This window comes from Pseudophryne corroboree, chromosome 7, assembly GCF_028390025.1.
Source record: "Pseudophryne corroboree isolate aPseCor3 chromosome 7, aPseCor3.hap2, whole genome shotgun sequence".
NCBI lineage: Eukaryota > Metazoa > Chordata > Amphibia > Anura > Myobatrachidae > Pseudophryne > Pseudophryne corroboree.
In genome coordinates this window covers 427,974,094-427,989,278 of record NC_086450.1, presented here as the reverse complement: position 1 = coordinate 427,989,278, position 15,185 = coordinate 427,974,094, and the positions used below count along the sequence as shown (strand labels likewise).

Genomic DNA, 15,185 nt, shown 5'->3' with positions numbered 1-15,185 from the left:
TCAGTAGCTGCCTTGAGACATTGTATAATTGATCACATCCCCCCGCTTAAACGAGGGGGTGATCGTGCTCAATTACTACTTAAAGCTGAGGCTAAGTGGATATTTGTACTAGATACATTGTCCCCTCGAGGGTTAAATGAACAGCTGGGCCTATCGGCCTTTATTTAGCCCACTATTACTTATTATCCATTCAGGGATACACTAATTATATGAAGTTTCATCAATAGCCTCAATTAACTTGAATCGTTTTTTCCATTTTTTCCATGTTTTCTAACTATTGACACAGAGGGGCTCTTAGCCAGTTCTCCACGCACACTTATGGGCTTTTTTCATTAGCTACTGTGAAAGATTACAGTGTAGCTCTTTCTTGTTACTATGTAGATGGTTACTATTAATACTGCCTTTGAAGAATGAAATTGTTACAAGCATTGCCCTGAATGTGCCGTGTAAATCACACTGTCTTATTATTGTTTTTTTGTTTGCACAGTTTAGTTTTTTTGATTGTGCTCCGGTCCAGGTGTTCCCTGACGCCGAAGCCGGCACCTCGTGATGACGTCATTGTTGAACGGAGCGTGATGCGACGGCCGCTGGTGCCACGGACCACCAGACGGAGATAAATGGGTGAGTAGTACCTTTTTGTAATTTTATCCTGACGAAAATGCCGCTTTTGACATTGAAACGTTGACATATCAGACCTGTCTGTCTGTCTTTATTCCTTACGCCGAGAGTGCCGCCCGTCTCTGCACTATATATATATATATATATATATATATTTATTTATACACACTGCTCAAAAAAAATAAGGGGAACACTAAAATAACACATCCTAGATCTGAATGAATGAAATATTCTTATTAAATACTTTGTTCTTTACATAGTTGAATGTGCTGACAACAAAATCACACAAAAATTATCAATGGAAATCAAATTTATTAACCCATGGAGGTCTGGATTTGGAGTCACACTCAAAATTAAAGTGGAAAAACACACTACAGGCTGATCCAACTTTGATGTAATGTCCTTAAAACAAGTCAAAATGAGGTTCAGTAGTGTGTGTGGCCTCCACGTGCCTGTATAACCTCCCTACAATGCCTGGGCATGCTCCTGATGGGATCTCCTCCCAGACCTGGATTAAAGCATCCGCCAACTCCTGGACAGTCTGTGGTGCAACGTGGCGTTGGTGGATGGAGCGAGACATGATGTCCCAGATGTGCTCAATTGGATTCAGGTCTGGGGAACGGGCGGGCCAGTCCATAGCATCAATGCCTTCGTCTTGCAGGAACTGCTGACACACTCCAGCCACATGAGGTCTTGCATTGTCTTGCATTAGGAGGAACCCAGGGCCAACCGCACCAGCATATGGTCTCACAAGGGGCCTGAGGATCTCATCTCGGTAACTAATGGCAGTCAGGCTACCTCTGGCGAGCACATGGAGGGCTGTGTGGCCCCCCAAAGAAATGCCACCTCACACCATTACTGACCCACTGCCAAACCGGTCATGCTGGAGGATGTTGCAGGCAGCAGAACGTCCTCCTTTGCGTCTCCAGACTGTCACGTCTGTCACATGTGCTCAGTGAGAACCTGATTTCATCTGTGAAGAGCACAGGCCGCCAGTGGCGAATTTGCCAATCTTGTGTAAGCACAACCGCCACCTGTGGACGTCTGGCCCTCATACCACCCTCATGGAGTCTGTTTCTGATCGTTTGAGTAGACACATGCACATTTGTGGCTTGCTGGAGGTCATTTTGCAGGGCTCTGGCAGTGCTCCTCCTTGCACAAAGGCGGAGGTAGCGGTCCTGCTGCTGGATTGTTGCCCTCCTACGGCCTCCTCCACGTCTCCTGATGTACTGGCCTGTCTCCTGGTAGCGCCTCCATGCTCTGGACACTACGCTGACAGACACAGCAAACCTTCTTGCCACAGCTCGCATTGATGTGCCATCCAGGATGAGCTGCACTACCTGAGCCACTTGCGTGGGTTGTAGACTCCGTCTCGTGCTACCACTAGAGTGAAAGCACCGCCAGCTTTCAAAAGTGACCAAAACATCAGCCAGAAAGCATAGGAGCTGAGAAGTGGTCTGTGGTCACCACCTGCAGAACAACTCCTTTATTGGGGGTGTCTTGCTAATTGCCTATAATTTCCACCTGTTGTCTATTCCATTTACACAACAGCATGTGAAATTGATTGTCAATCAGTGTTGCTTGCTAAGTGGACAGTTTGATTTCACAGAAGTGTGATTGACTTGGAGTTACATTGTGTTGTTTAAGTGTTCCCTTTATTTTTTTGAGCAGTGTATATATATATATGGAAAAGAAAAAAATTGGGGGTAGCGACCACTGGTGTCTAAAAATGAATTACGAGTGTTTAAAACAATTAAGACATTTATTAAGAATTCACAATGCTTTTTCTAAAAATGGGACAAATGGTATTTACAAATATATATAAACATAAAGTGCAAGAATATTTAAAGTGCTTATCTGAGTCAGAGGTCAATTTATGTCCAACGCTAGGGAGCATTCAGAGAGGACCAATGTCACTGGATAGGACCATCATTAATCGGTAGTTTTGCATATATCCGATAATAGGCAATCATGAGGTTATTACCAGTGTTCCAAATGCAGATACCGTCCACCTCAAATATCACTGGAAAAGTGGTATTGTATGTCCTTAGAGTGTCGGACAAATCCAGGAAGGTGAGAGAGCTGCAGTGGAGAGTCCAGTCTTTTTGCAAAGGAGTGACCAATGAGTGCCAGTAAATGGTGGATGACAGTAGCAGGCTGATCGGCTCGACGCGTTTTGCTGGTTTATATGTTCCAGCTTCCACACTTGCTCCTGAGGAAGCTGGAACATATAAACCAGCGAAACGCGTTGAGGGCCAGTTTTAAAAGCAAAAGGGTCCAAGTCACAAAATAATCTTCACTTCCATATTTTGTCCAAATGTGTTTAAAATGACCTAAATTATCAACCAAAAAGTAAATCCAAAGCAAAAATACAAGCAACTGGGCAAAACCATGTTGCCTTGCAGGTCGGGCAGATATAACATGTGCAGGGAGAGTTAGAGTTGGGAGGGATGTGTTCAAACTGAAATCTAAATTGCAGTGTAAAAATAAAGCTATCGAGCATGTGTGGGCCTATGTATTTGCTCCCCTTGCATGGCAGCATGGTTTGTTCCAGTCACAAAGTTACTTGCTTTTCTTGCTTTACTTACAATTCTGAATCAAGCCCATAGTACTTGCAATGTACAGCTCACGCTGGAACAATGAGAACTCCTCTTTTGAGGTGGGAGGGAATCACTAGATAATGAGGACCTGGAGCAGATGGTCTCTGGGCCCCATCTAAAAACCCAGTCAAGAGCTTTAGCCATGCAAAAGTACCAATGGAAAAAATTATAATTTAAACATTTTTGTTTTACAACTCAACCCATATTGTTAACCCTTGTAAGTGGCCCCCATTAGCTGCCGTCACAGAAGTTGCAAGTTGCATATTAAGTTGAACATGACTTCAGGGTTAAAGTCTTATTCAGCTGGTGAGTCTGGTCTCTTATCTGGATTACCCCTTTCTCCCATTCTTACTCTTTTGCAGAGTAAACACCTTATCCATACATTATGAGGATTACAGTCTCAGTACTCAGCAAGATATCTACAGTGTCTTCAAGGAATACCTCCAAGCAGGTGAGTATGCAGTCCGGTCGCACACAGTGCACTGGTCTGATCTCACTGCAGATATCACACTGTACAGTATGGGGATAATATACATGATATAAAGGCAAACAACAGGCAGTACACTATAATCTGGGTTAAACTCATACAATACAATTCTAAAAATTCTGCTAATTTCTGTTTCATTAATTCAATATTTTGCTCTGCTGTCTGTATTTTTTTGTGGGGAGGGGGTTTAGGGATTAAGGAGGGTATTTATCAAAATTTCCAATGCAATCTGGGTGCAACGTAACCACACAAGATCACATTGCAGAATGTGGTCGAACTGGGTGAATGTATCACCCAGGACAGGCAGGGACAGGGGCCTCACTGACCATGCATGCACTTTGGCCATTGCCAATGGAGGGATCTACACCCCCTACGTGTAGACCATAGGCTACAACAGACTACCTCCATGTTCAGATAGCGGCAGCTGCTGGAGCCAGTATTGGGAATGCTTTGCATTCCGGAAATTGGCAAATCTGGCAGCATTGCATCCCCCATAGAAATCTATGTGGATGCTGCTGCTGGCAGGAATGGAGGGATTGCAGCGGGTAACGGAGATAACTGCTGCAGCCACTCTTACATACATTGTAGGGATACTTAAGATTTGCTGCTAACCCCAAAACATGGGTGTTTAGGAGGAAATGTAGTTTGATAAGAGGACCCTAAGACCTCTAGTGTGATTGGGGAACTGCTATTTCCACTGACTAAACACTGCATAAACTGAGATTTACTAACCTGAAAATCTATTATAGAACTATACTAACTGCCTGTCTTGCACAAGTGCAGTGAGAGCTAGAATGAGTCCTCTGTCCCTCCCCTCACAGCTCTCACTGACTGCCTGACTCCTGGGCACATAACCTCTCTTCTCCCCCCGGCACTATTTGTATGTATAGAACCGTTCCCTCATGCCAGTGCCTGGAGTCAGCAATCCCCACCTGTATCAACCTGCCACCAACAGCCCCCCTACTAGTACAGCGGGGACAGAGATAAGACAGACAGATGGGGAGGTGGAAAAAGCAAGAGAAAAAGACAAAAAACCCTTCTTTTTTTTTGGGAGCACTCATTTGTTATGATAGAAATAATGTATATAATATTAAAACATAACCTTTAATTAAACCTTGAATAAAAAAAAACTTTTGGACAAAGAATTGGGACTCGTGTGTGGTGTTATCTGTTAGTGTAAATCTTATTTAACCTTCTCACTAAGGGAAGCCTCATTACATTCCTTGCTCCATCCTTCTTACATACCTCTTGAGCTCTATTCTGACAAAGCCTACATTGTTCTAACCTAGATATCCTTTAATTCAGGCACGTACAGTGATTTTTCTGGATACCCTGGATCCTAAGAAACCATTTGGTATCCTTCACCATCCCTCTGATATTTTCACCTTCTTAACTATCTTATACCTCATTTGTTATAAAGGGTAAATAAGATTTACACTAACTGATAACACCACACACGAGTCCCAATTCTTTGTCCAAAAGTTTTTTTTATTCAAGGTTTAATTAAAGGTTATGTTTTAATATTATATACATTATTTCTATCATATAACAAATGAGTTCTCCCAAAAAAGTTTTTTTTGTCTTTTTCTCTTGCTTTTTCCAATTGTAGTATAACCTACAAAATTCCTGGGAGCACCGCCAATTATTAGCAGTTTAAGATTCACTTGATAACTGTATGTATATTGGTATTTTCATTGTAATATTTAATGTGGTACTCTAAGAAAATTATTTGACTAGTGCGGCTCCACACACAACATTTTCCGCCTAATAGATGGGGAGGTGGGACAGGAAGGAGACAGATATGAGAGAGGGTGAGTTATACAAACACTTAGAAAGACAGATGTGGAGGGGCAGATCTGACAGAAACTGATAGACAGGGGGAAGGGGAGAGAAGGGACAGAGATGAGAGTGAGACAGAAGGGGAATAAAGATTAAAGAAATAGAATGGGGACAGAGATGAGAGAGAATTAAGAGAAGGGGGAGACAGAAATGGAAAGGTGGAGGAAGACAGAGGGGAAAAAAAAACCTGCAGCACCACGCACAGTGTCTAGCGACATGGCAAATGACGGGCCCAAAATGCTAGTTGCCACATATGACCTTTAAGTTTACCTTATGTATTACTTTCCCTATTTATATCTAAATTTATTATTATTATTATTATTATTATTATTATTATTACTGCTGCCTGCACTATTTATTTACATATTTGCAAGTGCATTTATAGATTTAAAAAAGTATTTAATATTTATGTATTTTGGATTCATAATTATTATTATTATTATTAACTTTATTTACATGGATTATTTATTAACTAACTTGTAAATTTAATTATATATTTATAAAACCATTTAGTAATAATGTATAATTTATTTACATATTTCTATATGTTTTTATCTAATTTAAACCTATTCTTGTCTAAGGACTCTATTCAGGTTGGATCGCAACTCACGATTCAACCACAAAAACCACAATGTAAATGTGAACGCCTCTGTCAATCAGGCAGAGGCGTTCGCGGGGCGGCAACGCTCTGTTTCCTAGGCGGAGACGAAGCTTTGTGCGGGCGATGTCACAAAGACGGAGGCGTGGTGGCGTGAATGGGGGGCGTGGCATGGGTGTGATCGTGGTGGCTGCGTGACATCACGCGCAGCTGCTCCGATCAAAAAAATGGTGGCGGCCTTCCTGCCGTCGCAGCCAGGCTGTGCCGGCAGGAAGCCCTGCCGTCGCAGCCAGGCTGCGCCGGCAGGAGGCTTTTTTACTTTCTACGAAAACACTGAAATTGCGGTTCGACCGCAATTTCAGCGTGGCCACAGAGAGTAGGCGGTGGTTAGCATGCTGGGCAGCTTTGCCCTGTGATGGGCGGCCCCCAGCATGCGAGTGAAAGGATTGCAAATTCTGCTTTTTACCAGAATTTGCAATCCTTATTGAATAGGGTCCTATAGATGTATAATTCGAGTTCTAATTCTACTCTCCTATGTAGACACAGGGGGATAAATAACTTTTTGTATTTTCATTTGGTAGATCCCTCACCACCAAGATGCTACACCGCTGGTAACAATTCTTGGCTTGTTTACTGCTTGCAAGATTATCTACAGTTCTGCAGCGCTGAGGATCTGAATTCTTTTATAAGCAATGAAACACTGGTAATTTCTAAATATTTTCTGTTCCTGCATCACTGCTCCCTGTACTACAGCACAAAACACCTCCTGTTATTCCTTAATTATTTAACACATACATACGTACATACATCATTTACATTACCAAACAGCCAGCACTTCTCTCAGGTTCAGTATGAAATATTGGCGGCTGGGATGCTGGCCGTCAGTGTACTGACAGCAGCATCCCGGCCATCAATATGCCGGCAGAGGCTTCCGACTAGCGCTATTGTAACCGCTTTCCCTTCTCTCAATAGTGTCTACTGCCATGGTGCCAACTTGTAATTACCGACATGTATCCAAACAGAACTGCACTCTCCAGTCTTAATTAATGACACGCAAAACATAGTATGTGTGTGTGTGTATATATATATATATATATATATATATACAATTCTCCTCCAGCCGGCACTCCGCAGTTACCTCCGCTATGCTGCTCCCGGTGCCCGTCCCAGCTAATGCATTTAGCCACATACACTCCACTGTCTGGCGGCACTCCCTGGGCTGAAATAAATTCTCCACAACGTGTATTACATCAACGTTTCAAAGTTTTACTTTGTCTTCAGGATACACATACAACAAATGAACCACAGTTATATAGCCAGTTCACCAGGTAACTCACTCCCCTTCACTTCTGGAAACACCTTTCTTAATTACACTAATAGCTTCATTATACAGCAGGTGTGTCAGTGTTTTACCCTTACTGAAACACCCAGAACCACCAAATACGTGATAAAATTTTTTTTAAAAACACTAGCAGACATCGAATGACAGGCAATACAATATCCCAGCTATGAATTATATAATGGGCAGTGATACAGTCTATACCAATAGAACACATATGATCATTGAAAACAGCTCAAAATCATTTTATCATTTAACCCCTTTGGTACCAGTGTCTGCAACCTCATAATCCACTTACTTTCACATCTTAATAATTTACTGCCCCGATCACCCCCTCTAATGCTTGGAGGGACATGATCTATCATACGATAGCGTAATGTTGACAAATTGTGGGCACCCTCTACAAAATGACGGGCCACCGGCTGATCACTTAAGCACTGGCTTAAGTGATCAGCCGGTGGCCCGTCATTTTGTAGAGGCTGCCCACAATTTGTCAACATTACGCTATCGTATGAAGACAAAGTAAAACTTTGAAACGTTTATGTAATACACGTTGTGGAGAATTTTTTTCAGCCCAGGGAGTGCTGCCAGACAGTGGAGTATATATATATATATATATATATATATATATATACTGCTCAAAAAAATAAAGGGAACACTAAAATAACACATCCTAGATCTGAATGAATGAAATATTCTTAATTTATACTTTTTTCTTTACATAGTTGAATGTGCTGACAAAAGAATCACAAAAAAATTATCAATGGAAATCAAATTTATTAACCCATGGAGGTCTGGATTTGGAGTCACCCTCAAAATGAAAGTGGAAAAACACACTACAGGCTGATCCAACTTTGATGTAATGTCCTTAAAACAAGTCAAAATGAGGCTCAGTAGTGTGTGTGGCCTCCACGTGCCTGTATGACCTCCCTACAACCCACGCAAGTGGCTCAGGTAGTGCAGCTCATCCAGGATGGCACATCAATGCGAGCTGTGGCAAGAAGGTTTGCTGTGTCTGTCAGCGTAGTGTCCAGAGCATGGAGGCGCTACCAGGAGACAGGCCAGTACATCAGGAGACGTGGAGGAGGCCGTAGGAGGGCAACAACCCAGCAGCAGGACCGCTACCTCCTCCTTTGTGCAAGGAGGAACAGGAGGAGCACTGCCAGAGCCCTGCAAAATGACCTCCAGCAAGCCACAAATGTGCATGTGTCTACTCAAACGATCAGAAACAGACTCCATGAGGGTGGTATGAGGGCCCGACGTCCACAGGTGGGGGTTGTGCTTACAGCCCAACACCGTGCAGGACGTTTAGCATTTGCCAGAGAAAACCAAGATTGGCAAATTCGCCACTGGCGCCCTGTGCTCTTCACAGATGAAAGCAGGTTCTCACTGAGCACATGTGACAGACGTGACAGAGTCTGGAGACGCCAAGGAGAATGTTCTGCTGCCTGCAACATCCTCCAGCATGACCGGTTTGGCAGTGGGTCAGTAATGGTGTGGGGTAGCATTTCTTTGGAGGGCCGCACAGCCCTCCATGTGCTCGCCAGAGGTAGCCTGACTGCCATTAGGTACCGATATGAGATCCTCAGACCCCTTGTGAGACCATATGCTGGTGCGGTTGGCCCTGGGTTCCTCCTAATGCAAGACAATGCTAGACCTCATGTGGCTGGAGTGTGTCAGCAGTTCCTGCAAGATGAAGGCATTGATGCTATGGACTGGCCCGCCCGTTCCCCAGACCTGAATCCACATCTGGGACATCATGTCTCGCTCCATCCACCAACGCTACGTTGCACCACAGACTGTCCAGGAGTTGGCAGATGCTTTAGTCCAGGTCTGGGAGGAGATCCCTCAGGAGACCATCCGCCACCTCATCAGGAGCATGCCCAGGCATTGTAGGGAGGTCATACAGGCACGTGGAGGCCACACACACTACTGAGCCTCATTTTGACTTGTTTTAAGGACATTACATCAAAGTTGGATCAGCCTGTAGTGTGTTTTTCAACTTTAATTTTGAGGGTGACTCCAAATCCAGACCTCCATGGGTTAATAAATTTGATTTCCATTGATAATTTTTGTGTGATTTTGTTGTCATCACATTAAACTATGTAAAAAACAAAGTATTTAATAAGAATATTTCATTCATTCAGATCTAGGACGTGTTATTTTAGTGTTCCCTTTATTTTTTTGAGCAGTGTGTATATATATATATATATATATATATATATAAATTTCCTTGGGATCCCTGAAGATGAGTATATATACAGTGGGGCAAAAAAGTATTTAGACAGCCACCGATTGTGCAAGTTGACCCACTTAAAAAGATGAGAGAGGTCTGTAATTTCCATCATAGGTACACTTCAACTGTGAGAGACAGAATCTGAAAAAAAAAATAGGAAATCACATTGTATGATTTTTAAACAATGTATTTGTATATTCTTGCGGAAAATAAATATTTGGACAATCAAAAAGTTTAACTCAATACTTTGTAATATAACCTCGGTTGGCAATTACAGAGGTCAAACGTTTCCTGTAGTTCTTGACCAGGTTTGCACACACTGTAGCAGGTATTTTGGCCCATTCTTCCATGCAGATCTTCTCTAGATCTGTCATGTTTTGGGGCTGTCGTCGGGCAACACGGATTTTCAACTCCTTCCACAGATTTTCTATTGGGTTGAGGTCTGGAGACTGGCTAGGCCACTCCAGGACCTTGAAATGCTTCTTAGAGCCACTCCTTAGTTGCTCGAGCGGTGTGTTTGGGGTCATTGTCATGCTGGAAAACCCAGACATGTTCCATCTTCAATGCTCTTACTGAGGGAAGGAGGTTTTTGCCCAAAATCTCACGATACATGGCCCCATTCATCCTCTCCTTAATACGGATCAGTCGTCCTGTCCCCTTTGCAGAAAAGCAGCCCAAAGCATGATGTTTACACCCACATGCTTCACATTAGGTATGGTGTTCTTGGGATGCCATTCATCATTCTTCTCCTTCCAAACACGGCGAGTGGAGTTTATACCAAAAAGTTCGATTTTGCTCTCATCTGACCACATTACATTCTTCCAATCCTTCTCTGGATCATCCAGATGGTCAAGGGAGACCTTTCGGGTGCTGCAGGATTTCAATCCATGATGACGTAGTACAGTGATGGCTAACCTTGACACTCCAGCTGTTGTTGAACTACACATCTCAGCATGCCCTGCTACAGTTTTGCTATTTGGCCATGCTAAAACTGATGCAGGGCATGCTGGGATGTGTAGTTCAACAACAGCTGGAGTGTCAAGGTTAGCCATCACTGACGTAGTGTGTTACTAATGGTAACCTTTGTGACTGTGGTCCCAGCTCTCTTGAGGTTATTGACCTGGTCCCCCCGTGTAGTTCTGGGCTGATTCCTCAACATTCTCAAGATCATTGATACCCCACGATGTGAGATCTTGCATGGAGCCCCAGGTCGAGGGAGATTGTCAGTGATCTTGTATTTCTTCCATTTTTTAATAATTGCGCCAACAGTTGATCTCTTCTCACCAAGCTGCTTGTCTATTGTCGAGTAGCTCATCCCAGCCTTGTGCAGCTCTACAATTTTGTCCCTGGTGTCCTTAGACAGCTCTCTGGTTTTGGCCATGGTGGAGAGGTAGCAGTCTGACTGTTTGAGGGTGTGCACAGGTGTCTTTTATACAGATAACCAGTTCAAACAGGTGCCATTAATACAGGTAACGAGTGGAGGATAGAAGAGCTTCTTAAAGAAGAAGTAACAGGTCTGTGAGAGCTAGAAATCTTGCTGATTGGTAGGTGTCCAAATATTTATTTTCCGCAAGAATATACAAGTAAATTGTTTAAAAATCATACAATGTGATTTCCTGGGGGGTTTTTTTCAGATTGTCTTTCACAGTTGAAGTGTACCTATGATGGAAATTACAGACCTCTCTCATCTTTTTAAGTGGGTCAACTTGCACAATCGGTGGCTGTCCAAATACTTTTTTCCCCCACTGCATATATATATACACACACACACACACACACACACACACGCACGCACGCACGCGCACACACACACACACACACAATCACTTGCATCCTTAGAAAGACAGATAAGCTTTTTTGGTGACAATTTTTTGTAGCCATTGAATTGCTGTTTTATTTTGTCCTCAACAGTTACAGATGTTTTCGGTGAACAGTGAAACTTTGGAATTCATAGCTACGTTGAACCTTACAGAAGACCTGTTGACATATTATGCACAGTTACTAGCTTTAGAGAATCCCAACTTTCCAATTGCACAGTACGTATCTTCCAAACACTTAGCTTCAGTTTCAGGACCAGCTAGAGACTTGGGCTATCTATATTATATTGTTATATATACTAGAGGACACGATAAGCCCTATACTGTAAGAACACTTAAAGAACTGAAACCAGTTTTATTTTCTTTCTTTTTTTTTTACAGTATATTTTTATTTTTAGGCTGCAAAAGCTTTGCCTACATTTGGACTAGCTATCATTTTCTAGAATCTGATTGGTTGCTGTGGCAAAACCTTTAAAAGTGGGCATGTAGAGGTTAGCACCCAGTCAGATTCTAGAAAATGATGGCTAGACTTTGGTTGCTGTGGACAACATCTCCACTTTGCCTTTTTACAATGTTTGATAAATCTCCTCTTCAGTTTGTTAAGAGTCCACAACAAAGCCCTTTGTTACGGCTTTCACATAGCTCTATTGTAGCGTTCAGGGCATCATGTCATGCACTCATTTCCCTACAGCATTGCTTACACAACCTGTGGTGTTATATTGTGTCTAGTTTGAGGTTTATATTCTTTGAGAGACATTTAGCCAGAAATTACAGTATTCTTTAAAAAAAAAAAAAAACATGTAAGTACATTCTCTAAGAGATTTTGACCATTGTGGTTTAAAATCCAAATAGGAAGTTAACATTCCACAGTTTAGGTGATAGAAACAGGTGGGGAACTATATAACAAAATCTATGCCCTATCCTTAGTATAATAAATAGTGGTGGCCTATTACAGTTATATTTATAAAAATGTTCATTTATTTTTCTACAGAATTCCTCAGAATCTTCTATGCTACGCTATTAATTACATAAACATAAACATAGCTGGGAATCAGGCTGCAGCCACACTGGCTCTCTTGGAAAAGTGCAACAGCACAAGCTCCTCCCTGGGAACAAATGTAAGTTTGTTTTTGTTTGTATTTATAACAGTGGTTCCCAAATGCGGTTCTCAAGGCTGCCCAACAGTCCAGGTTTTAGGGATGCACAGATGGTATAATCAAACTGACTGAGGTACTAATTACGTCACCTGTGCATGGAAATTCTTAAAACCTGGAATGTTGGGGTGCCTTGAGGACCATGCTTGGGAATAAATATATATATATATATATATATATATATATATATATAGACAAACAGTGTGACCCGGCACTCACAATTCCTTGCTGAGAATTCCTTGGCTCACGGTGCCCTCCCTCAGGCAACGACCCGACAATGCACCAGAACAGACGGGCGGCACTCAGAGCATATAATCAAGTGAAAACGTGCAGTGACTTTATTGTCAAAAAGACATCTACGTTTCGGGGTCGCAGCCCCGTCGTCAGGATGACGTAGATGTCTTTTTGACAATAAAGTCACTGCACGTTTTCACTTGATTATATGCTCTGAGTGCCGCCCGTCTGTTCTGGTATATATATATATATATATATATATATATATATATATACTGAATGGCGGCACTCTGAGACTTGTAGTACTGCAAAGTGAATTGCTTTATTGATCAACGTTTCGGGCACAAGCCCGTCATCAGGATAGCATAGACTATGGCTATGCTATCCTGTGCCGCCATTCAGCATCCAAATATTGGGCCAACCATCCCTTGGAGGGCACCGGAGCAAGTAATCTTTTACAATACTAGTGCCGGATTTTTGCATTGATTTGAGATATATATATATATATATATATATATATATATATACACAAAAGAGGGGGGAGGGGGGGTGATAATTAACTTAGAGCCCTAGTGGAAATGTAGTGACTGTAGGGACCAGCAGTGTATCTATAATGGGGGAATCAGTATGATATCCCGGCTCTCAGGATCCTGGCATACAGCAGACTGACGCCGGAATCCCGACAGCCGGAATACCAGCAGCGAGTGCAGCGTGTTCCCTCATGGGCTCAATGCGCTCGCCACCCTTCGGGCTAATCTATCCCCCCCCCCCCTCTGGTGGTGGCGTTTTTACCGGGTGTTGGGATTCCAGTATCAGTATCCTGACCGCCAGGATCCCGACAGCCAGTAACGCGATTGCCTCTCCGGAGTCCCCCGCCGACAGCAGCAGCACTGCACAGATCACCAGGAAAATGACATTTTCTTGGCATTTTGCACATGCGCAGAAGGAAAATCACCAGGGAATTGGCCGCTGCATCATTTTCCCTGGAGACCTGCGCATGCACTCTAGACTCTGGGACAGAACTAGGGTCTCTTAGTGACCCTAGTGCCCAGAGACTCTGCACTGCGGGCTAGAGAGGAGGGGACCCAGACAGAAACTGCACATGGGCCTCCTCCTCTATTAATAGGCCCCTGGCAGGGGCTCTATAGCAATTATAGTTATCTGCCTCACATGAACAGTAAGTTTCAAAAGGTGGTACCTCACACTTGTGTTCTGTGGAAGGGTGTTGTGTACCCTCCACGTGGAATAGGGTCGGTGATATGTGCCCCAAAGCACATCACAGACAGCAACATCATCATTTTAAACGGACTCTTATACATTTGGAAAGTTGACATATTTTGAGGAGTCAGGGGGAGATGTACCAGCCAATCAGCTCCTAACTGCCATGTTACAGGCTGGGCTTCACAGTTAGGAGCTGGTTGGTTGGTACTTTGGGGGTCATTCTGAGTTGATCATAGCTGTGCTAAATTTAGCACAGCTACGATCATTCACACTGACATGCGGGGGGACGCCCAGCACAGGGCTAGTCCGCCCCGCATGTCAGTGCCGGCCGCTCTTGCAGAAGTGCAAAGGCATCGCACAGCGGCGATGCCTTGGCACTTCAAGAGTAGCTCCCGACCAGCACAGCTTTAGCGTGCTGGCCGGGAGCTACTCGTCGCTCCCCGGCCCGCAGGGACTGCGTGTGATGTCATGCAGCCACCGCGGCCCGCCCCCCCGAACAGTCCGGCCACGCCTGCGTTGGTCGGACCGCGCCCCCTAAATGGCGGCTTAACACCGCCGTCCAGCCCCCTCCGCCCAGCAACCGCCTCTGCCTCAGAGGCAATCGCTAGGCAACGACGGCTGGCATGCACTGCGGCGCATGCGCCGTTCTGACCCGATCGCTGCACTGCGAGAAACTGCAGCGAGCGATCGGGTTGGAATGACCCCCTTTATCACTTTTCAAGGCATATTACATCTGCCCAATTATAATAACATCATAATGAATTATACTTGCACAAGTCATAACTACATTCTAAAACCAGTACTTTTAGATCCATGAATATTATACCATGTTATCTCAAAATAAAGCCCATTAGACGTCCTGCCCTGTATTTGTCATGAAAGCATTAACTGGATTACATGGGAAATACTTTATTGCAAACATTACCTGTATAAAACCATTTCGATAGGAGCAATTTTTCTTTTTCACCTTGACTATATTATTACACTTTTTCTTCCTGGCACCTATTGCACTGCATAAACCAGCATGTATAATCATTGCAGT

At 43.4% G+C, this 15,185-nt stretch overlaps 1 protein-coding gene across 3 annotated transcripts in view; it reads left to right on the top strand.

Moving 5' to 3' along the window:
• The window catches only part of LOC134945517 (mesothelin-like), a 79,057-nt gene that overhangs the window by 19,805 nt on the left and 44,067 nt on the right, over positions 1 to 15,185 (top strand). For all 3 annotated transcript variants that reach the window (XM_063934859.1, XM_063934858.1, XM_063934857.1), the window contains 4 exons: positions 3,581 to 3,669; positions 6,724 to 6,845; positions 11,629 to 11,753; positions 12,526 to 12,652. In XM_063934859.1, the coding sequence (XP_063790929.1) occupies positions 3,581 to 3,669; positions 6,724 to 6,845; positions 11,629 to 11,753; positions 12,526 to 12,652 (463 nt within the window). The remainder of the gene's footprint in view (positions 1 to 3,580; positions 3,670 to 6,723; positions 6,846 to 11,628; positions 11,754 to 12,525; positions 12,653 to 15,185) is intronic.